Source organism: Gobio gobio (genome assembly GCF_949357685.1).
Source record: "Gobio gobio genome assembly, chromosome: 2".
Classification (NCBI taxonomy): Eukaryota; Metazoa; Chordata; class Actinopteri; order Cypriniformes; family Gobionidae; genus Gobio; species Gobio gobio.
In genome coordinates, this window is record NC_137098.1 from 67,763,301 (window position 1) to 67,789,355 (window position 26,055).

General features: G+C 40.7%; 1 protein-coding gene across 1 annotated transcript in view; it reads right to left on the bottom strand.

Annotated features, from left to right (window-relative positions):
• The window catches only part of LOC307120129 (Fc receptor-like protein 5), an 82,898-nt gene that overhangs the window by 24,037 nt on the left and 32,806 nt on the right, over nt 1-26,055 (bottom strand). The window contains exon 4 of the mRNA XM_079807012.1: nt 529-813. Within this exon, the coding sequence (XP_079663138.1) occupies nt 529-813 (285 nt within the window). The remainder of the gene's footprint in view (nt 1-528; nt 814-26,055) is intronic.

A 26,055-nucleotide genomic window follows, 5' to 3' on the forward strand; every position in this document is an offset into this window, starting at 1 on the left:
TTAAAGAACTTTTTTTTCCGTTCAGTAGAGCACAGTCCACAAACAATGCAGTCCTACTGTACATTTACTAGTGATATAACACCAAATATAGAACATTTATTCACAAGACCAGCACGCTAGTCCACAACAAACTGATTAATGTAAACTGTAACTGACTGTCATAAAGCTTTGAACGGCGGGCACTGACGTCACTGCCATTACACGACAGGCTGAGACGCCGCACATGATCCAAGTGAGCCGTTACACTTTCTCCGATGGGAAGAGATACAGATCCTCTCATCTGCCTATATAATAAGACAGTCTCTGGTTGTAACTCGTAATGAGAGATTGCTCAAAACGGCACACGAGTCAAAAGAAGTATACTTTGCAAGGCTGTGTGTTCGACTGTGTGCATACGCTCATGTTGGCTTAAAAATGTATACATTCGGTATTAGTTAGAATGAAACATCTGAGAGTCAAAGACTCTTCATTGGATGTGTGATTATACATAGTAGAAAGAGTTCATGAGGACAATGATGTTCAACTCACCCGTCACAGAGAGATAAACAGCAGAGCTTAAATATGATGTGTTTGGTCTTCCATCTCTCCGTCCTCTACACCAGTACTGACCCCGATCTGACTCAGCAGCTCCTCTGATAGTGAGAGTGTCTCTGTTTACAGTGTAACGCTCAGATGTCTGTAACTTTACACTGTCTTTATTCCACTCATATCTCCAGTCACTGAGATCAGACTTTATCTCACACTTCAGATTGACTGTCTCTCCAGTGAACACAGATCTGTCTGGTGTCACAGTCACTGTAGATCTGGGTACATCTGAGAAGAAACACAAAAACACAAAGTGACTAAAACTCTCTCAGTGAATAAACTGACTATTCAGAAAGACCTTCAGTGCTAAACGCTGGTTGTTAATGGGAATGTTGCTGGTGTAAACCCTGCAGTGAGTGAACTAACCATCACTATTGTGTCCTTGAGTAAGGCATTTGATCAAGGGTTTCCAGAAGGATTTTCTCCAGTTTATGGTGTCATTCTGTGACAGTAATAAATTACACTGGTCTTGGTCCTGTGGTGATACATATTCTTCTACCACAACCATATCCAGCTAACAGGAATATTCTCATGACTTTGTCTAATGTTTTAACAAGGTTCTCTCAAAGTTATGAACAAATGTTATTCTGGTAATGTTAACAGAACGTTTGTTCAATGTTTAAATAATGTTCTCAAAAGGTTAACACAAAAACGTTATTTATACATTTGTGGCAGGAGGGGTTATTCTGCTTTATTTGTCGGTTTAGCCCATTATCTGTGCCTGTAAACCGGTCCGGATGAGAGTACTCGAGTCACTGAGTTGCTTGAGTGTTTCTCTGTCTTTGGCTGTACGAGCTTTACTGCTGTGTGTCTGTCGTGGTTTGCACAAGCTGTGAAAAACCTGACGCAGTTGCTGGGTTGGTGTTGTTTTTCTGCTCTGGTCCCACCAGGGAACGATACGGTTTTGTTGTCTCTGATTTAACATTGACGCATTCTCTCGACGATCGGTTTGTGAAGGCCCATAACTTCCCTCCAGTCAGGAGCTCCACATTCATTCACGGCCGCAGTGCTGTTCTGTTACCAAATGTCTGCTTTAAATTTCAATTATTTCCTTAATTCTTTGTTTTCTCTTTGGCCGCTAATATTGTTGCTTCTAGTTTTTTTTTTGCTTTGCTTGTAATTTTTCTTATTTGATTTCTAAAATTGTTTCTAAAAGCCTGAATGGTTTATTGCTTTTCTTTATTTCTAACAATCTTTTTGTGGAACTCTTTAGTTTTTCTTGACGTTTGAATTATCTAGTTAGTTTTGAACTAATGTGCTCTAGTTTTTCCTGAAGCTTGAATTGTCTGTTATTTTGTTTTGAACTAATTTGCTTATTCAGTTGCATTAGACTCGTTTTGTTTATAAAGTTTTGTTATCTTTCTTGATTTACTTAATTTATATATAGTGTTTATTTTTTTGTATTTTGTTGGCATTGTGATTTAGTTTCAAGTAACTGTCCATTTACTGACATATTAGTGGCAAAGTATGATTTATTTTAGTTTGTATTGTGACTTGCGACCACCTCACCGTGTGTGTGTGTGTGTGTGTGTGCGTGTGCGTGCGTGTGATTCTTCATCCGCGGATGGCATAGTCTGACTTTCTGCATCTGCTGGTAAGCTCTTGTCCCTGGCCTTGACTCTGTCTTAACTTCAGTGGTCTGTTGGACAGGAACAATTGTCTCATCCATTTTAATATTGTTTTTAGGGTTGTCAATAAAGAGTTTTTTGTACAATGACCCATGTCTCTGACTCTTATCGGTGATATGAACCTGTGTATGCCTTTATAGGGGCTCATTCTAATTCCCAGGGTGGCGTAGTTGGAGTGTGAATAGTATCATCTTGTTCATTTATTATAATTCATTGTTGCCTTCGTACCCCTGCCACACATTGTGTGTAGATGTTTTTTAAATGTCCTCCTAATGTTTGGAGAAAAAATTATAGACATTCTTGAAACATCATTTAAACATTAGAATGAAAACTGCTGAAGGACTAATAAACTACCAAAGGTCAAGGGTGTAGAGCCCAATTAAAGCAAATACTGATCCCCATAATGGCGACTTCAAGTAAAACATTCAATAAAACACTTGGAGTTACTTGACTGTAACCCTGTTCCCTGATAAAGCAGAACGAGATGCTGCATAAGCTTATGCAAATGGGACATGTCTTTGACATAACCAGCTGTGAAAATAGTGTGAAAACACGTCAATGAAATTGACGCGGAGGTATTTATAGCCTCGGCCGGTGACGTCATAGGCGCACCAGCTACACAAGGCTATAAATAGATGAGCTTCAGCTGGAGCCAACAGATCTCTTTGTTTGAAGACCCGTCCTGAAGCATCATCAGCACGGCCTAGCAATGCAGCCTCTCATTTCGCTTTATCAGGGAACAGGGTTACAGTCAAGTAACCCCAAGTTTTCCCTTTCAAAAGCTACACTCAATGCTGCATAAGCTTATGCAAATGGAAACAAGAATACCCACGCCACCGTGCTTGTTGGTGCCTGGACCCCTTACGGTTTTGTAGGTGTGCACAAGAATGCAAGAAGCCTCAGGCATTAGCCTGTAATGTCGACTCAAGGACATGAGAGCCCGGAGTGGCATGAGCATCCAGGCTCTAAAATCTTATGAATGTGTGCGGAGAGGACCAACCTGCTGCATCACAAACACTTTGTAAGGGAGCACCCCTTGCTAACGCAGTAGAAGAGGCGACTCCCCTGGTGGAGTGAGCCCTTAATCCTATTGGCGAAGCTTGACCGCGCGCCTCATAGGTAAGAGCAATAGCATCCCTGACCCAATGTGACATTGTTTGTTTGGTGGCGGCAGAACCTCTGTTACAGCCACCATGGCAAACAAACAATTGCTTTGACTTACGCCACTGGCTAGTGCGGTGGACGTAGGCCTGAAGAGCATGGTCTGGACACAGTCTATGAAGTTTCTCCTGATCTGGCGTTGTCAACGGCGGAGGGCAGAAGGTTTCAAGAGTGACAGGATGTACAGTTGAAAAAGGAACCTTAGGCAGGTAGTCTGGATGAAGATGCAAATCACTTTCACCAAGCGTGGGGCAAAGTCTAAGCAGGATGACGAAATTGACAGAGCCTGCATGTCCCCAATTCTTTTCTTATAGTCATAAGAAAAAACATCTTGAGTCAGAAGCTTGTAAGATGCTGATTCTAGAGGTTCAAAGGGGGTCTCAACCAGACCCTCGAGGACTATAACTAAGCTCCATGAAGGGATCTTGGTTCTTACTGGAGGCCTCAACTGCCTGGCACAACTAAGTGAGCGTGCAGAGGATGCCTCCCGAGTGGCACCCCATCCACCAGAGTGTGGCAAGCCGATAGAGCGGCCACATAAACCTTGAGAGTGGAGGGGCAAGTGCCAGATGACAATTTTTCTAGCAGAAAATCCAGAACGGAAGCAACCTGGCAGTTGACTGAGTCTGCATTATGTGTCATACATCCATCTTTCAAAGACACTCCATTTATAGCATAAACTTTCAGAGTGGAGGACACCCTAGCACTTAGGATGGTCTCAATAACTGAAGGCAAAAGCCCAGTGTCCCTCAATTGGTGCCCATCAGGGGCCAAACATGAAGGTTCCACAGGTCGGGCCTGGGGTGAGATATCATGCCTTCTGCCTGAGACAGAAGGTCCCTCCTCGCCGGAATCGCCATGGCGAGCCGTTGAGGAGAGACACTATCTCCGAGAACCAAACCCTGTTCGACCAACACAGCGCTATCGATAAGAAGCCTTGTGACCCTTGTTGGCGAACCCCGGCTAGAACTCCTGGGAGCAGAACGAACACATTTTGGGCCATGTATGAACCATAACTTCCAGACCCAGCGGGGCTGGGTGACTGAGAGAGAAGCATAGGGTACATTGCGCTGTCTGAGAAGAGGTGAAGAGGTCCACTTCTGCTCTGTAAAATCTGGTCCAGATCTGCTTGACTACATCTGGGTGGAGTTTCCAACCCCCCACCACCCCCATCACTAATTCTGTCTGGACAGTAAATCTGCTCCCACATTCAACCACCCTTGAATGTACACTGCTCGAGTGACAGGAACTTGTTCTGAGCTCAGAGAAAAATCTGTTTCGCTATTCTGATAGCGTGAGCACAGACCTCCCTGGTGATTATACATGAGACTTTAGTTGTACTGTCCACCCACACTAGGACATGACAGCCCCTAAATCTCCGGAGTGAACGCTGGCGCTGTTAGCAGCCGCTGTTCCGAGAAGGTTTTTAGTTATTTGTATTATATCGTGTTTTATTTACCTGCATGGACTATTACACGTTTTGACGAGTTTTGGTGCAACCTGGAGATTGGGATTGGTGCAACCTAGGGAGATTGCAAATTAAAGATTGTTTGCGGCATTTCCGGACTATTGCTCACCTGAAATACCTGTATCGGGGCCTATCTGACTGCTTCTTTTCTCTATCATCCTGCTTAGCTGCAGTTATGATGATTGTCGAACTGCCTATATGGCTTGCAATTATGTGGATTATCTTCTGCTCAATTCTCCATCCTGTGTTTTCGCTCCATCAATATTCGGCAGCGGAATTGTTGCAGCTACGTGTGCATTATGATGAGCCCCCTTCTGCATTGTACCTGCACCAGGACATTGTTTTTATACCACGCCGCAAATATGTCCATCGTTGATCACGCAGGAGTTTTAGAACGGTTTCTGCAAGTGAAATTCCATCTTTTTGGTCCTCGAGCCGTCGTCCTTCAAGGAAACATACCCGGACTGTTAATCACAGCATGTTAGCCAAGCTGACCAAGGCGACTACTAACAACGGTAAGAACGATCTTGCATTTGGACTTTGGAATATTTGATCAATTTCCGATAAAGGTCCTTTCATCTATGACTTTGCTACTTGATCGTAAGTTTGATTTTCTTTGTCTAACTGAGACTTGGCAAAGAAGCAATGATGACTTTTTCCATTTTAATCATTCTGTTCCTCCTGTATATGCGTTTATTTGCAAACCACGTACTGCTGGTCGGGGTGGGGGGCTTGCAATACTCTACAAGGACAAATGGAAAATGACAACTCTCCCTGTAACGGAATATAACTCATTTGAATCTGTTGCTTTGCAAATGAATGGTCTGTTCCTACGATTTTAGCTACTGTTTATAGGCCTCCGAAGGCCAATTCTATATTCCTACAGGAATTCGCCACATTTTTAACTTCTCTCTGTGCCATATCCCCCAATGTGGTTCTGGTTGGTGATTTTAATATTCATGTGGACAATGCAAATAATTTAACCTCAAAGGAGTTTTTATCATGTTTAGATAGTTTTGGATTACAGCAATTTGTTAATGTTCCAACTCATTCGAAAGGTCATACTCTTGATCTGGTCTGCTGTTCAGGTGTGATTCCTGGTAATTGCACTACCTCTGATTTATCACTGTCCGACCATTTGCTGGTGTCTTTCAATGTTTTTTTACCTGTGCATAAGCCTAAATTGAGTCGTACTATTACATTTCGTAACATTAAGAACGTTGATGTCTCATTTTTTAGAGAATGTCTTTCCACACTTTCAGATAAAGAATATTTGTGGACTATTGATGATTTAGTCAAGCATTATAATGATAGTCTTCAAACCATCCTTGATGCTTGTGCTCCACTGAAAACCAGGACTGTTTCGTTTGTCAACACTGCACCCTGGTTTACATCTGAACTCCGTCAGCTAAAATTCAAGGGTCGTCGACTTGAACGACTATATGCCAAGACTCGACTTAAAGTTCATAAAGATATGTATGCTGATCACATGCAAGTTTATAAGACTGCGCTTTGTCACTGCGAAATCAGATTATTATGCTAGTTTAATTGGGTCTGGTGTGGGAAACTCAAAATCCTTTTGGGACAGACCCAAAGAATCTTGATAATTTTCGCCCTATTTCAAATTTACCGTTTCTGTCAAAAATTCTAGAAAAAATTGTGGCTCTTCAGCTCCATGAACACCTATCTTCTAATGATTTATATGAGCAGTTCCAATCAGGTTATTGTTCTCATCATAGCGTTGAGACTGCACTTGTAAAGATCTCCAATGATCTATTACTAGCTGCTAATTCTGGTCTTTTATCGATACTTGTACTTCTCGATCTTAGTGCAGCATTCGATACCATTTCCCACAGAATTCTTTTAAGTAGATTGGAATCTATTGGTATCACTGGTATGGCTTTAAGTTGGTTTTGTTCTTATCTTAGTGACCGCATTCAATTTGTACAACTTAAACAGTTTAAATCAAAACCCACTTATGTTTCCTCTGGTGTGCCTCAGGGTTCTGTTTTGGGACCTCTTTTATTTATTATCTATCTTTTACCAATTGGCACTATTTTTAGGAAATATGGCATCCAATTTCACTGTTATGCTGATGACACCCAGCTTTGTCTGTCTTCTAAACCTTCCTTAAAGTTTCCCCCATCTGCTCTTTTTGAATGTTTAGATGAATTAAAAATTTGGTTTTCAGGTAATTTTCTACAGCTGAATAATAGTAAAACAGAGATTCTACTCATTGGATCAAAACATTGAGTCAAACATTTCATCTGTTACAATAAATAACTGCTCTGTTCCTCTGTCTAATCATGTAAAAAGTTTGGGTGTCATCCTTGACAGTACTCTGTCTTTTGAAGCACATATTAACAGTGTTACTCGTTCTGCATTCCATCATATTAGGAACATTAATCGGTTGCGTCCTGTTCTTTCACTCAAGAGTACTGCTACTCTTGTGCATGCTCTTGTAACATCACGAATTGACTACTGTAATGCCTTGTTTTATGGGCTTCCTTCAAAATCTGTTCACAAATTACAGTTAGTACAAAATGCAGCTGCTAGAGTTATTACCAGAACATCCATTTCAGAACATATTACTCCTGTTTTACTAAATTTGCATTGGCTTCCAGTTAAATTTCGTGTAAATTTCAAAATTTTACTTTTAACTTAGCACTTAATAATTTGGCTCCTCCGTATCTTGTCGATCTACTGCATATATACATACCTTCTCGTACTCTAAGATCTTGGCACTTGTTCTTCCACGCACTAGGACAACTACTATGGGGTCACAAGCTTTTAGTTATGCGGCTCCTCATTTATGGAACTTGCTTCCTGTAGAAGTTCGTAACAGTAAGTCTTCAGGTTTTCAAAACTCGTCTTAAAACTTATTTGTTTAGGCAGGCTTTTATGTGATTTTAATGTTATTGTCGTCAGTCCTGTATTGTCTTTATTGTTTGATGAAACTTATCTTTTGTGTGAACTTTGTAAGGTGTCCTTGAGTGTCATGAAAGGCGCCTATAAATAAAATTAATAATAATAATTGGGGGAGAAAGTATTTCAGGGCCAGAAATACAGCCATCAACTCGAGGCAGTTGATGTGCCTACTTAGTTGATGACCCTATAATGTGAATGTCCCGGAATCCCAATGGAGCCAGTAATACATCCATGCATTTCGTATACATGCAGTTACAAGGCTAGCCGAATGGAAGACCCGAAATTGGTAAGCTTTTGCCCCTAAGAGCGAACCTTAAGAACTTCCTGTGTTCAAGAAACTCAAGAACTTCCTCGCCAGACTCCCCCTGAAATTGCCTCGTCGACACGGCATCCTCAATGAACTCGTCTCCAGCGTGATGACTCCGATTGTTCGAATATTACAATTTAATAATTGTTAAATCGATGTCATCCTCAATAAACCCGTCTCTGGCGTGTTGCCTCCGGTCCTTTGAATATTGCACTTTAATAATTATTAAATCAACACATCATCCTCAATAAACCTGTCTCTGGCGTGTTGCCTCCGATCTTTCGAATATTCCGATCTATTATGACCTCTGACCTGTAAAGTTGCCAGAATAATAATAATATGCTGCTTGTTAATTTGCCAGAGGAGAACTGGCACCCCGACTAAGCCTGGTTTCTTCCAAGGTTTATTTTTCTCCATTAGGTCACCAGATGGGGTTCCGGTTTCCTTGCCACTCCTGCCTCTGGCTTGGCTTGCTCAGTTGGGGACACTATTTTTTTCTAAATTGTTCAACTAAATATCCAAATAAATCTAATTATTAAACTAAATTAACCATATAAACTAAATTACTGATCTAATTACTGATCTAAAGCCCACACTGTCACTGTATGATAATTGAAATGAACTGATGACATCACCGTTTTCTCCGGAATGGCTATACGGCTGAATCAAATTCTGTTGCATTATTTTCCTGTTTAACACTGTAAAGCTGCTTTGAAAACAATCTGCATTGTTAAAAGTGCTATATAAATAAAGTTGACTTGACTTCACTTGACTTGTGGCAGTCTTTATATGTGAATACATGCGTCCTTCTGATCAAGCGTGCCGAATCCAATCACAATGTTGAATATGCGACACGACCGCCTTCACTGTAACATCTTGACCTTGAGTACTTTAACTGCTTCACGGTTTAAGACTCGAAGATCTAAGATTGTACCCCCCCCCCCCCCCCTCCCACCCTACTAGAGACCAGGAAGTAACTGCAGTCATCTGGCCACTTCAGAGTTAACTGAGTCACCAAATGAACCACTCAAATCCTTCAGAAGGTCAGCCTGATATGCCTGCAAGACAGCCATAGTGTGCAGCGCAGCACCAGCCTGTCCCCTTATATTTATTATTCTTATATAAATCATATACTATATATATATATATATATATATATATATATATATATTCCATATAAAATAATATACAATATATAATTCATATACGTACATATACGTACATACATATATATATATATATATTAGGGGTGTAACGATACGCGTATTCGTATTGAACCGTTCGGTACGAGACTTTCGGTTCGGTATGCGGTACGCATTATGTACCGAACGGTTCTTGGACTAATTAATTACATTTGGAAAATAAAAAAGTGTGTGAAATATAATGTTATGCGTTCAACAAGGTAGCCCAATAACCCAAACGACGTAACAGGCAACGCCCCTGACACCCCCGAAGAAGAAAAAAAACACTAAATATGTTTATGTTTGGCTACTCAGTCAGGCGCTCGCTCACTCAGTACGCGCTGAATGCTCGTTGCAAAATGGCTAATGCGTTTAACAGACCAGAAATAGAAGATCCTCCAATAACCAACAGGTCTGGTGTTTGGGTGCACTTTGGATTCCCTGTAAGCTATGATGGTGATGGCAAGAGAGTGGTGGATAAAAAAACAACGGTATGTCGCATTTGCTACATGACAATAGGGTACAGCAGTGGGAATACTTCAAACATGTCAACTCATTTACGCCGACATCACCCCAGTGTGTCAGTATCTGGAACAAGACGAAAAAAAAGCAGAAACATACACACCACAAACTCTCCCCGCAGCATGTAGACAGACATTTCCAACCGATTCAAACAGGGCAAAAGACATCACCGCGGCGATTGGTACATTTATAGCCGCGGATATGAGACCTTACTCTGTAGTGGAAAACGCAGGTTTTAAGAACATGCTTAAAGTAATTGAGCCCCGTTACAATATTCCTTCACGAGCCCATTTCAGCCAGACCGTAATTCCTGCTTTGTACCAAAAAACAAAAGCCCAAATAGAGAACCAATTGGCCAAAGCAACAGCGGTTGCACTGACAACAGACGGCTGGACGTCAAGGGCTACACAAAGCTACCTGACTGTAACGGCACATTACATTACCGATGAATGGGAGCTGAACAGCCACGTTCTTCAGACACGCCCCCTTGAGAGTAACACAAGTGAGGATTTGGCCAAAGGGATGACAGAAGCAGTAGAAGTGTGGAAGTTGGAGAGAGCTAATGTAACTATTCCTGTAACTACTGACAATGCCAGGAATATAGTTAATGCTGTTGTTGGAGCTGCTGGACTTGGTCCACAAATAGGGTGCTTTGCCCATGTCATTACTCTAGCATCGCAGAAAGCAATGGCAGTGCAGCAGATTTCTCGCCTCCTAGCAAAGATCAGAAAGATTGTGAAATTTTTTCACAGAAGCACAACAGCGGCCCATGTGTTGAAGACAAAACAGGAGTTGCTGCAGCTTCCTGTTCACAAACTCATTCAAGATATGCCAACTAGATGGAATTCAAGCTATGATATGATAGAAAGATATATTGAACAGCAGGCTGCAGTGTATTCTGCAATGACAGACAAAACTGTGAAGAAAAATGTTAAAGACATTATTACTTTGTCTGAAAACGACATGAGACTGGCTGAGAATGTCATCACAGTTTTGAAACCCTTGAAAACTGTGACAACCCTTATGTGCACCGAGTCCTCTCCATCTGCGTCCATGGTCCTTCCTATGAAAATGATGATCCTGAAATCCATGGTACTGTCTGATGATGACAGCCCAGCAGTGAAGGATGTCAAAACAGCCATCAAAAATGACCTGCAGCAGCGATACACAGCACCTGATCTTCAAGATTACCTACACAAGACAACAGCTTTGGATCCACATTTTAAGTCACTGCAACACTTGGATGCTACCACTCGCCTGAGAATCTATGAAGTTCTAACCACAGAGATTGTGAGTATTATTGAACTACTGGTACTATTTATATTTTGCATATCCTTACTTTGACACTGAATATATACAGATGTTGTGTTCATTATAATCTGTTCTGTATTGTTCTATCCCATGTCCCTGTGTATAACAGTGGTAATTGTGTGTGTGATTTATAATAACCTTTTTTAGTTAATCCCATGCTATGGATTATATGATGCATGTCTCTAAGATTATTGTTGTTTATATTTCTCAAGGAGCAAGCTACAGGCACCACAGAGCCAGCAACCTCCATGGAGACAAAGACAGAGGACTTGGAGCCCTCAACATCACCTCCACGAGAAAAGAAATCAGCCATGACTGAACTTTTTGGAGGACTGTTCATGACCCATCATCATGAGCCAAGCCCCAAATCTGTGGCCAAAATGGCAGAAGAGGAGATGAAATTGTTCACGGCAGTGGACTTTATTCCCCTGGATGCAGATCCACTGAAATGGTGGAAAACCCATGAGCACTTATACCCTCATTTTGCCATGTTGGCACGACGTTACTTGGCTGTGCCTGGAACCTCTGTCCCTAGTGAGAGGGTGTTTTCCACTGCTGGGGACATTGTCACATCAAGCAGATCTGTGCTGTCCACAGAAAATGTGGACACTCTCATCTTTCTGAAAAAAAACTTAACAATTAAGTAAAAACACACTCCATGTAAAGAGTTATAGAGTTACATATAAAAACAAAATTATTTTCTTTGTATTTGTTCATAACTACTTCAATATAACAAGGAGCTGTTTTTGTTTTATACAGTATGCTGCTAAGAAAACACCATAGAAGATGGGTAAAGTATAGCTCCATCATTGTTCAATGTAAAAAAAAAAGCATACTTTGTTAGTTTTAATAAATAAAACATTTAAAAAAAATCAAGGAAATTTATCTGCCAATTTTTTCTTTTTGCTGTATCTAAAACGTACCGAACCGTACCGAACTGAACCGTGACACCAGTGTATCGTATCGAACCGAACCGTGAATTTTGTGAACCGTTACACCCCTAATATATATATATATATATATATATATATATATATATATATATATATATATATATATATATATATATATATATATATATATATATATATATATATATATATATATATATATATATATATATAAGCTTTGCCCACGAAAGCTGAAGTTTATTTTCAACATGACTTTGTGGGGAGGTATGTCTCTTTAATGAAAATGCAGACCCAGGCGAGAGATAGACCGTGAGCGTCTCTTCCACCTGGGGTATTCTCACATATCCACGTGATTTTGCACCCATGATAGTCGAAATTTATGACGTCAAGGGTACAAAAACACGTGAAGTAAATGGTTTTCTCCATGCCACCAGACAGAAACCTCAAGCTCACTGCGTTTGGGGATATCTCATTCACGGTGCCAGACAAACAGCCCTGGCCACCGCGTGAACAACCACCTCGATAAATTTCTCATTTGGATTTACTATTATGTGAGGAATGATCGTAGGCCAGCTGCTCGAGGTTCACGGACCCAGAGATTCATCATCATTCCCCGCCCGAGCCGAAGAAACGCCTGAGCGCGCTTCGGGATCACGCAGGGAAACATATATTTGGTGAGCGAGCAAGCAAAAGGAACGGACCCATCTCTTGCTCATCAACAAACCCATTTGAGAGCTCCGAACACGGGTGCGGACTGAAAGTAGCCAAGACATAAAGTATTCTAACTAGAGGTCGACTGATAGTGGATTTTACCGATACCGATAACTAGGGTGGACCGCTAGCCTGGATGCCAGCCGAACTTAGCCCCGCCCACAACATTTTTACTCGGGCAGTTCGGTCTGGACTTGCTCAATAGAGAAGTAATTATGCCCGAACAGAAACTGTTCGGACCAATGAAATTGTCAGGGCGGGCTTTAAACGATGATTGACAGATGATAAACAGTAACGTAATCATCCACGTCATCAAAGAGCGCTTGGGTTGAATTTGTTCTAATCCTAAATGGAGAACTTGTTCGTATATGCATTCACCTTCACTATTTCTCTCAGAAATGATGATCGTGTGGGTAAGTACTCTGTGTATCCTTAAATACTTTTTTTTACAACACCGGCAAAGTTCGTTTACACTCATCTTTTTCTTCTAACGTTAGTCCAGCGTGCGTGCAGACAGGGTTGCCACGTTTTTACAACAAAACCCGCCCAATTGCTAACGTTCCTCAAAACTAGCCAAAACAAGCCCAATAGCTTTCCAGGGGGGGTTCTCCGGGAAAAAAAAGGCATTTGGGGGGTAAAATATGTGTTATTTTGGCAGGGCTGGCAGCTAAAATTCACATTCCTGGGTCTGTATACCACATAATTGGGGTCGCTTCAACCCGCGGACTTGGCAACACAGTGCAGTTGAGTTCTGTTGACATTTGACCAATGATGGGAATAACGGCGTTATAAATAACGCCGTTACTAACGGCATTACTTTTTCCAGTAATGAGTAATCTAATTGATTACTCTTCTCATCTTAATAACGCCGTTACCGTTACTGCCAAAAAATGCGGCGCGTTACTATAACTGATGAAGCTGTTTTTTTTTCATCAGACCAACTAGATCTCTGAGCGAGTTCTACTGTTCTTCCTTGGTTAGTGGGCAGAGCACGAGACAAGCGCATACATTCTGACGATTGGCTGAGGTAGAGTACAATTTAAATTGTAAGCCAATCAGAGGTAGAGTTGGGCAGGTGTTCGAAAGCATGCATAGTAGTGATGGGCATTCGGCTCTTTTGACTCAGCTCACTGAAAAGAGCCGGCTCTTTTGGCTCACAAACGGCTCTTTAAATGACTTTGACTATAATATTTCCATTTTATTACATAATTATTTAATTTCTATAGGTTAAATTTGTAAAAAAAAAAAAAATAGAGTCCTTATGCGACGTTCACCTAAAAGAGCCGGCTCTTAGAGTCGGCTCATTCGCGAATCGCGAACGAGTCAATCCATCATCACTAACGGTCATTCGCGAACGACCCATCATTAGTAATGCTCATGAATTGCGAACGACTCATCATAATAACGCATAGTCAGACAGGACAGGACACACAAGAAGGAACAACACAAGCCAGTCAGTCAACGAGAGACAGGTATGGCGACGAGCCCAAATAATCCAAAAGTAGCCTCTCTAAATGGAAGTATAGACATTACTTTTTCCTTCAAGAAATTAAAGGAACGAATGTAATCGTGAAATGCACATTATGCCCTGGGCAAAAGTGCCTATCCACGTCAGTGTCAAGTAATTCAAACTTACTCAAACATCTTTCAACGTTGCATGCTTCCACGAAATTAGTGGCCATGACTACCGAAGGAGAAGTAAGATTGTCAATGGCCAGAGTACGAGATTTATTTATTTATTTCTTTTTTTTATGTATTACCTACCTGTTTATATCCTTCGGTATGCTATACATTGCACTTTCCAGTTACATTGAAAGCACCTAATATTGTTACACTGTTCTACTTGAAGTACAGTATTTTTGCAGTAATTTTTGTTTTATTTGCACTACAAAGAGTGTATATATTTGTTGCAGACATTTCTTTTTGGTATATTGCTTAACAAGCTTAATTTAATTTTGCCCAGTTGTGGCCTGTTGAGGGGCAATAAATATCAAAAGTTCCAAAACATCTATTGTGTTATTTGCATTGATCCACTATATAAACATAATATCTACATACATGGCATTTGATTGGAGGCTAGTCTCACTTTGTCCCACAGCACATTTTTTTTTAGATGTGTACATATGTTTCATGTTTCTGTTAATAATGTATTGTATTAAGTGTCCATTTCATTATAATATTCAGATTTATCATAAATAATTGAACATGCACATGTATTTTAAGTTCCGTTAAAGAGGGGTAGAGGTGGGGTCACATTTGAGCATTTAAAATTTAATTTTACTTGAAAGTAACGCAACAGTTACTTTCTTAAGTAACTAGTTACTTTTAAAATTTGTAACTGAGTAACTAATTTAGTTACTTTTTGGAAGAAGTAACTAGTAACTGTATCTAATTACTTTTTAAAAGTTACTTGCCCAACACTGCATTTGACAACTAACGTTCTGCATCGCTCGGTCGCTCCGCTGCTCTGATTGGTTGTAGGTCTATCCAATTGAGGTCTTTCCTGGTTCGGTTGAAACACGCCCCATAATCACAGCCCAACGGAGCAGAATCAGACTCGTATTCTGACTAGAATTGAGTATGACGACGTCAGGCTAGTGGACCGCACTTGCCGATAACCGATTAATCGACCGATAGTTTTTAAAATGGATACTGGATTAAAAAAAACATAAGTAAAACAGTGCTGAACTTTATAACAAGAAATAAACAGTACTGATCTATGAAAATGTGCCAAATTAAAAACATATAAATAGGAAATGTTAAAATGAGAAGTTATAACAGAACAAATTCTTCAGAAAATAATTTAAACATTAAAATATTACAGGTCAAATTTGTTTCTTTACCTATTATCTAGAAACATGCATACATGGGCTGTATTTCAATTAAATGTATTTTAAATAAGTATTTAATTACTTTAGTGTATTTTGTCATTTATATTTTGCAGGTGTGGAAAAAATAAAATGTAGTTTGTAACAAAATATTTTGAGGGAGTGTATTTAGAGTATTTCAAATACTTAAATACTTAAGAAAAATCACCATATGCTTATCACCATAGTAAATGATTTTGCCATATTTTCAGTCTGAGGTTGGCAATGGCAATGTCCAGGTTAGATGCACGAAAATCACGTGACACCCTTAACAGCTCTGGACCGGGCTCCCTCCAAGAAGTGAATGAGTTTTGAACACAGGAGAAGAAGTGGCACTGCTCCTCTTAACCCTCTGGGGGTCTTCATTTATGGGTCACACTCAGGGCCTTCGGGTCAAAAATGACCCGGAGGGCGGGATTAAGATAAAAAAAGATTTGAGTAAAATCAATGAAATATATTTTTGTTCAATAATATTTTTTCTTTTCTTTTTCGGTGTTTTGAGATAATTTTATGATTAATAATTAATATTTATGCAACAATTATGACCCATTTTTTCCCATTGAATATAATAAAAAATGTATATATATATAAGCTGTATTTCATTTTAGAGTCAAGCCTGGGCCTCATTAAATCAATTTTTTAAATGAGATCGGTGCCATCCGGTGGATACATTGAGCACTTTTATCACACAATAGCACATTTTTACCACTATAGTGGAATGAACTATACGATGTAAAAAATCGTAGCTTCATCGGAATGGTCCGAAACTTGGTGACTTTATTGGTACTTGGTATACGAACACCTAAAAAATTGGGGACAGGATTTGAAAAGTCTAAGTGGTCCAAAAAAAAATTGTCATATTGATGACCTCCGGGTCAAAAATGACCCCTATAGGAAATGAATGGGAAATTAGTTTTTTTCTGCATACAATCTACAAATCAGCCAGGATGCAGAAAAAAAAAGACTCAACAGTGAAGGGGTGAATCTCTAAAACATCAAGAGTGCAAAACAGACAAAAAAACCCTCACACACACACACACTTATACACACAAAAACACACGCACACACAAATTAACATGTGCCATTCCAAAAGCTAATTGTGTTTTTGTGTGTGTGTGTGTGTGTGTGTGTGTGTGTGTGTGTGTGTGTGTGTGTGTGTGTGTGTGTGTGTGTGTGTGTGTGTGTTTGTGAGTTTTTTTGTCAATTCCGCCATGTTCGCCATGGCGATTCCGGCGAGGAGGGACCTTCTGTCTCAGGCAGAAGGCATGATATCTCACCCCAGGCCCGACCTGTGGAACCTTCATGTTTGGCCCCTGATGGGCACCAATTGAGGGACACTGGGCTTTTGCCTTCATTTATTGAGACCATCTTAAGTGCTAGGGTGTCCTCCACTCTGAAAATTTATGCTATAAATGGAGTGTCTTTGAAAGATGGATGTATGACACATAATGCAGACTCAGTCAACTGCCAGGTTGCTTCCTTTTTTTTCTGCATCCTGGCTGATTTGTAGATTGTATGCACAAAAAAAACTCTCTCAATTTCCCATTCATTTCCTATGGGGGTCATTTTTGACCCGAAGACCCTGAGTTAGGGATGCAACGGTTGACTGGCCAAAAAACGGTTTTCTTTGTATTTTTCCGCCGATTTTTCCGGAAGTGTGCCCGCGTGCACATACGCCTATATTGCAATCATTCGCGAACATGTCACTTGTGTGTTACAAACGGAAACTGGAGAACTGAGGGAAGAGACGAGATGCCGAAGGGAATGAAGAGCCGCTTTCCTGCGCGAGCTGAAGTTGTGCGAGCTTACCTCTCCGCGCCCTGCACAAGTGTAGATAGTGAGCATTTGTTCAGCTCAGCTTCTGACGAGTTGGATCGGATGAGAACGAAACAGACTATCTTGTGACAAAGCCGAAATACTTCTTTTTGTAGCCTAAAGAAGAACATGCATGCACTTTTGAAATGAAATACTATCAGTTCTGTAGCCTATAGGATGATCATTTTTATTTTACCTTAAAATTACATTGACTTAATTTGATTTAAAAAGCACCTGCTGTAGCATCAACAATTATATACTTTGGTTTTATTTAATTTCACTGGTAAAGACTTTTTTTCCATTACACTGAATTTAAAAACAAATGCTGATTTAAATAACATCTTTGTTTGGATTGCAGAATATGCAGTTGTTGCCTTTAATTTCACCTTTCAGCCTTTTAATTTCCAATTCAATTTCCCGTTAATTTCAGATTGGGGACTTGTTTTCATTAGCCAAAAGCGAATTTAGCCTGTTAAATACCAAATAAACATCTTGTTCATGTATTCTTTAGTTCTTTTATTGTGTTAAAAAAATCAATAAATAAATCGGAAATCAGTATCGGAATCGGACAGTTTTCTTGTAAAAAATCGGTATCGGAATCGGCCATGTAAAATCATGATCGGTGCATCACTACCCTGAGTGTGACTATTTTTTTATGACCACTTAGACTTTTCAAATCCTGTCCCCAAATTTTGTTTGTGTTCATTTACCAAGTACCAATAAAGTCACCAAGTTTCGGACCATTCCGATGAAGCTGCGATTTTTAACATTAAAAAAAAACAAATAGGGTCAGAAATGACCGAAGACCCCCAGAGGGTTAAAAATTGCATTAAGGTAAAGTGTTTTGTGAAAAATATACAGTCTACACACATATTGCACACTGAACGGCATTATAGAGAAAATTGTGCCTTATGAGATCAATGCACTGTGTTGTCATTCATAAAAGGACATCATATCTATTATGAAACAGCGCAAAATATTTAGTGAAATGCCCATGCTTTTTTATTTTGCTACTTCGCCATTTTGAATTTACACATTTCTCATATTTGTGTTATTGCTACTATTTGTGTTATTGACCTTCCAGTAATAATAAAAAAAAGACTTAAGATTATTATGGGAGTATTTTTGTATTTTCAAAATAATAATTACTTGTATTTTATTTAAATACATTTTTTACATCAGTATTTTGCATTTTATTTTGTTACATTTCATGAGCCAGTATTTGTAGTTTGTAACAAAATAGTTTTTGATGTATTTGTGCCCACCTCTGGAAACATGCATGTTCTATGCAAGTCCCTATGCAACAAGGATGTATTAGTTTACATGAACTATATGCATTATGCGTACATTTTTACAGCATGTATTAATATGAGCCATACAATTGTACCTTGATCATTCATGTTAGTTCATAATGCAGTTACCAAGGTTAACAGATAAAAACAAAAATTCAAACTCAATTTAATGTTGAAATTAACATACTAACAATGAACAAATCCACAGCATGTATTAACCTTAGATAATGTTACAGATGGATTGTTATTGTAGTGTTACCACTTCATACAAATCCAAACAGTCAGCTTTTTTAGAAAGAGATTTTCTAATAAAAAACAAATGCGTTTCTGCGTTGTTTATGTTTCTGTCGGCAGCATGATGATACAGTTTGCATTCTCACATCACTATTTTTATATATGCAACATTTGGGTCTGACCTGCGTGTGTTTTTATCACATTGTTTTAACTGCTTGAGGTACTGCTAATGTTAGCGTCCTCTCAGCCTCGTTGACAAACATACACACTGCTGTTATTTACCTGTTAATGCAGCATCTAGTCAAGAAATGAATTACTTTATAATGATTTGGAAACAAGTACTGTAGATTTCTGTATTCATACCGTTTCGCCATCGTGTTTTAAACATGCACCTGATGTGTGAGTGCTCTCTGTGCAGCGCAGCCTCACGTGTGAATGTAAACACAAGGCATCAGTGAGTTTTTATTTCGCCTCTTGAGGCCGCTCTCGTGCTATATAATGGCAGCAGACCATTCTCAGAGCTCTTGTACTGTGTGATGACAGCGCACCCGTCTCAGCGACTCCAGCAACGGACGCAACACGGAAAAACTGTTCCACCAATCAGCTATCGGTGCCGATTAATCGGCAAAACTGATGAATCGGTCGACCTCTAATTCTAACTGTAAAGGCTCGCAATGCTCGCACTCGTCTGACTCAATGCAGCGACTGCATGCTCTTCCCCAAACACACATCACTAAACGTGCGCATCCAGTTCTGTTATTTGAAAGAGAACATGGATACACAGCGTTTACTCTGCTGACTCATTTCCAACTGATTAGATTTATTTTAACTAGAACTCTTTCCACTAATGTTTCTTTGTAACAGAGATGAGAACGAGAGAGAAATCTGCACACTGCCAGTTGAAAACTAACTCCTAACAAAGATCTTGAGTTGAGTCTTGAAAGAGAGAAAGATTTTTTTTCAGAGACTTTGTAACTCACCACAACACAGAGTTGGTCTGAAAACAAAAAGACCTGTTGGCTCCAGCTGAAGCTAATCTATTTATAGCCTCGTGTAGCTGGTGCGTCTATGACGTCACCGGCCGAGGCTATAAATACCTCCGGGTCAATTTCATTGACATGTTTTCACACTATTTTCACAGCTGGTTATGTCAAATACATTTTCCATTTGCATAAGCTTATGCAGCATTGAGTGTATCTTTTGAAAGGGAACCTCAACATCTAAACCTCTGATAATTCTCAGTAAGATCTTCAGTAGACGTCTGACAGAAATAAAGTTGAATCACTTCATCATCTCATTAACTGCAGTTTCTTCAGCGTTACTTTAACACAGATTAGACCCATACAGACATGAGTAGTGTTCATCTAACACTGAGGATTTTACTGTGTGTCACATCACTGTAATGTTCTCCGTTAGGTGATTAGTAATGTTTTTGACTTTACTGTGAAAAATGTTGAGTTATTAATAAAGTTACAGTTTTTTACACAGGTACATGTACACAGGTAAGGTACATTTTCTAATCTCTTAGCACTTGTAACACCTGATCTCATGCTTTCATTACTATACACCTTTTCAGTCCACAATCATTGTTTAAAAAAACAAGATTATTGTAATAATGAGAACATTTGGTTTAATCACAGAAACACAACATTATGATCTTCTGTCAATTTACTACTTTTAACAATCCATTCATTCAACAGCAAACACTGCAAGATACAAATTTCGTTTCAAATCAACCAAATCAATAAGAGGATTCAACGCTGATGTAGGCTACAGTACAGTGACAGTTGCACAGTTGGGAACCGGTGATAAAAATGTCCGGTACCTGGTAACTTTACCAGTAATAATAATATTAATTTAGTTCTGTTTAAAGGTTCCTGAACACTGTAACTAACAGTTGCCAGGACCTACATGACTAAATCATCCATCAACACAGCCGCGTGTGATGTGTTCACATACGAGCTGCGGTGGACTCAGATTAGCAGCAGTCAGTAAATATGTCTGTGACATGGGAAATCAATGAATAAAAAGATTCTTCAAAAATTATATTTATTATTACTTATATTGATTTTGTTAATAACTTAACAGCACTTAAATGTGTATCTTACAAGTTAAAGAACAATGTTTGTGGGACTAGTGGATTTTTTTGAAGGGGCAAGTGAAAGAATTTTACTATTAGCCTAGCCAGATTAAAACGTCAATAACAAAATACAACTAGGGAATTACCAAAATGCAAGAATGATTCTGCATTAATTTAGTGTATGTGGCGATCTATAGCGGATAATAATATATGGCCTAACAATGTTGTTCTGTTGATGCTAGCGCAGCCTCTCGAGGAGAAATCGAAAACAAATGAGCGCCTAGCTCTCACACTGAGAAACATACACGGTTATAATTACAAATTGTAGAGTTTTTATATTTATAACATATGTTAAGCAACATCACACAACCAAGAGTGCTGTTCCTACCATCATGACTGAAAATTACACTGACAGTTCCAAAAACAATTAGTAAACATTAAGTCACATTTTAGATGCAATATTGAGTGTTTTTGTTTGATTTCAGCAGTGAAAATTGTTCCAAACAAAGATCACAGCAGAACCATAAGGCATCTCACAGCAACAGTGTGTTACTGAATGATTCAGTGTTTGAATTAATCGTTTGAACCAAAGATTCAATGACCCATTCATAAATGACTGCCTCATTCTTGAATAAATCAGCCGTTTGAAAGAATCGACTCAATTGACTCACTCATTAAGACCTGCTGTAAGACCTTAAAGTTTCATGTTTAAACATTTTCCAAAATTTCTTATTTGTATATTAAAAAATATTTAAAACAATCTCATAAAATTTTTTAACCCTTAATCGTCCCTCAAGTAGGGTTTACGTTTGAGTCCCTTGGGGTCAGATAGACCCCAAACTTTTACAGAGCGATTGCATAAGGAAATATACATTTTTTTACATGGAAAACTATATATCTTTTTTTTTTTTTTTACTTCTCAACTATACATTTATGCTGTGTTTTTTTGTGGGTATTTGGTAGTTCCCTTTCGTTCAGTCACTACAACATACGTTAGTGACTAACGAATGGGGGTTTCGCCTACAAGCCAATCACCTTTGAGGAATTTAACAGCGCCCAATGGCAGTGCCAATGTCATGGGCATGCGGAATTTGCATGCGTAACTCCGCCCCACCTCGTGGGTATATGTGACCCATTACGGCAACCAGGGACACAAGTCGGCAGCACAAGTTTCGAGCAAAATGAGAATGAAGCGTTTTTTTTCAAAATTGGTGATTTTCGCTTTTTTGCCGAATCTGTTAGTTGAGATCATGAAGAAGCCTCTCCATGTTTGAGATAGCAGTATTGGTATATTTAAAAGCATAAACTTTGAGGTTGAAATCGCCTTGTTTTTAGAAGATTCTAGCATGCAGCAGAGGCGTGTTTCTCTTTTGTTATTGTCCCGCCCTCTAAGAGAAGCGTGGCTCAGTGTTGCCAAGTCCGCTGTTTTTCATGTCCGCGGGTTGTAGCGACCCCAATTATGTGATATTTAGCCCCGGGAATGTGAATTTTAGTAGGCAACCATGCCAAAAAAACACATATTTTACCCCCTGAAATTCGATTTTTACCGGAGAAGCCCCCCTGAAACTTGATTGGGCTTGTTTTGGGCTAGTTTTGAGTAGCAATTGTGAGGGTTTTGTTGTGAAAACCTGGCAACCCTGGTGGCTGATACACGAGTAGCGAGCAACGAGCAGCGAGCAGCTGATACGAAGTGCAAACCTCCCAGATAACGCAATGTCTGAAGCAGTAAAGAACCAACACGATTATCTTTCCCTTGTGCAGAAAGAGAGGGCTGAGTACAATGACATGACTGAAAATAAACATACATACAGGTCCTTGAAAGTGCTTGAATTTATTTTGTGCAAGAAGTTTTCTGGAAGAAATTCCATATTATTCTCTCCGGTCCGATAATGTGTTATTTCGCCAACACTTCGTGGACTATGCTTGATTTACGTTTGTTACTTGCATTTATGCATTACATTAAGTGTTTCCCGCGTGATGTACTTTGTGTTGTACATTGCCATGATGTTCACGCGCGCACAAAACCACTACGGTACCTCAGTGTTTCACAGACACACCGTGAAATATTGCAAAAATAGACTGGTTACATGGGCCTAAGCTCTTTTCAATAAAATCCATGCAAAAGTTAATATCAGATCATTTTAGAATACAGTATAGGATGTACCGAATATTCTTCAGTTTTATGCAAAACAGAAATATGACAAATAGAATATCAGACCTCTGTCATATGGCCAAAAGTAAAGTCCTTGAAAGGTTCTTGAATTTGAAGTTAACCAAGCTGTGGGAACGCTGTATTAACAACTATTCAAACTGTTTTAGACCTAAAAGAGCCTTTGTAGGCCTATGTTACCCTTAAATGTCAGAGAAAAGAAAAGAATCAGAGATTTTTTTTTCTTATAGAAAATTGTACTTTGCATATTATACTATAAAAACACATAATTATAGTTGATTTTAGTTTATCATAGTTGATCATGACGGTTTTCACAGAATCCTGTTAAAAAGTCCCAATGCTACACAATGAAACCAATTCACCAAGTTTTATGTAGAAAACCAGCAAATAACAAATAAAAAGGTTTTATAAAAAGATAAAACTCACATATTTCAGCCTCTGACATTTACAATGCACATTATCCTTTATTATTAATAGTATGCGGTCCTATTGTAACCATGCAGCTTTACAGGGGGAGGGCTTGGCTTATCTAAATGAGATGTAAATAAGCCCTATTGTCACTCCCAGCAGGTGAGAACAAAATCTTTAGAGGCAAATTTCTCCCTGTTAAGCTTTTTTGAGTGCCTACTTTCAAATGGCCAAAACTTCTCCAAATATTATCAGATTTCCATGTGTTACACATCACTGGAAAGCTTGGAGACTACACTTTCAGAATCTGTAAATAACTCAAAATGCCCCAGAACCGACTTGTGTCCCTACCTTCCGTGACTGGTCACATATAAGGAAGTATGATGGCAACATCACATTATGTTTCTGCTTTGGAGCCAAGAGTACCTCTTCACTCCTTCAAGCCTGCTAACTGAGTCTTTGTCAGCCTTCGAGATGAACACCTTTCCAGAGGCGTTGGTGTCTACGGCGCATTCCAGTGATCGCATACTGCCTGCCTGCTGATCTGCGCAGTGGTCCGTCTGACAGCTGGTGTGTGGTCCCTGGGCGCTTCGGCGTCTCTGCGAAGCTTCCTCTCCTAAAAGAGCTTACACGTGGCACGTCCTTTTCAGGATGTCTCGCCCGTGTACTTCTGGGTGTGGCCGGTCATTGAGTCCTTCCGATGGGCACAATCTCTGCTTGGTATGCTTGGGCGTTCAGCATGCTCAAGCAGCGTTTGTGGATGAGTCATGTTCCCACTGTGGGAACATGACCATCGCGGTGCTGTGATCAAGACTCCATGATCTTCGTAATGAAGTGAGAGTCCCCTCTACCACACCCCGATCTACCGTTCCCCCGAGGAGCGGTACTTCGGCTGGTGGTCAGGGTGATCTGAGGGTGACGGTGTGGAACAAAGCCCCAACGCTCATGCCTCGGGCCACACCCCCCTCTAGCGCTCCGCTGCCCACGAGTGTCCAGGCGGAGATCGCGGGGCCTGCTCCGGCCCCCCCACGTATCTCGTTTGGCGCTCCGGAGGATGATGCGATGTTGGTCACCGCATCACAAGGTGGGCTCGAGTCCTCTGAGGATGATGACTCGGCTGTGCTGCCGCCTTCGGGCACGCCAGCATTGCCCGAGTCGGACCCAGAGCTGACAGCCATGCTGTCTCGGGCAGCCGCGAGTGTCGGGATAGAGTGGAACCCTCCGCCCTGTCCTAAGCGCTCGCGGCTCGATGATTGGTTTTTTGGGGCCCGCGCTGACACCCGTCAGTCCCCGCCCCAATACTTTTCTTTCTAGAGCTGCATGAGGAGGTTGCGCGGCCCTGGAAGTCCCCGTTGTCTTCCCGTGACCGTTCAGCAACCTCCTCCGCCTTCTCCACCCTTGATGGGGCCGCGGCCAATGGGTACACTGGGGTCCCCCCAGTTGAACGTTCTGTTGCGATGCAACTGTGTCCGCAGAGCACTTCAACATGGCGTGGCGACCCTAAGCACCCCTTTAAAGCCTGTCGATTCACATCAACCTTGGTGGCGAAATCGCACAGAGCTGCGGGGCAGGCTGCTGCCTCTTTGCATGCCATGGCGATCCTCCAGGGCTACCAGGCCAGGATCCTCAAGGACATGCACGAGGGTGGAGTTGATCCGGGGCTCGTGGAACGAAGGTGACCGCGCGCACCCTGGGTCAAGTGATGTCCACAGATGTGGTCCAGGAGCGACACCTGTGGCTAAACCTGGCCGATATGTGGGACAGCGAGCGAACACGCTTCTTCGGCGGACCGGTTGAAAACTTCACCCAACAGTTTTCAACTGCCCAGAAACAGACTGAGGCAATCAAACACATTCTGCCCCGGCGGCCAGCTGCTGCCTCCACCCAGCCGCCGGCATAGTCGCCTCAGCCTGCTCGCCGCCGAGGACGCCCTCCTGAGGCTCCCGCCCCTCCCACCCGGTCCCAGCAGCAGCCTACACCCGGGCCGGGTCGTGGAGGAAGCCGTAGGAAGGCGTCCCAGTCCGCTCAGCCCGCCCCGCTAAACGCCAGGCCAAGCGGCGCTCCTGAGACGGACGGCTCAGGGATGGGAAATTCTTTGCAGGAGATGGTAGCAGGACCACTCCTTCCCCCGGTGGAGGGCCGGGGGAGAATCCTTTGTTCAGCCTAATTTGGTCAAAGAAAGAATTAACTCTCCCATCCCTGAGCCCCCAGAGATCGGTGATGACAGTGCGCGCCACCCACGGGTCCCGCCACTCAAGATTCAAGATTCAGATTCAAGAGTTTTATTTGTCACATACACAGTTATATACACAATATACAACTGGCAGTGAAATGTAAACAGGTCCGCTCCATGGACAGTGCAAATAACAGTTACAAGAAATTAAAATAGAAATAGAATAAAATTAGAATAAAAAGTATTAACATAAGTAGAATTATAAATAAATCAAGTAAAAGATAAAAATAGGAAATAAGATAA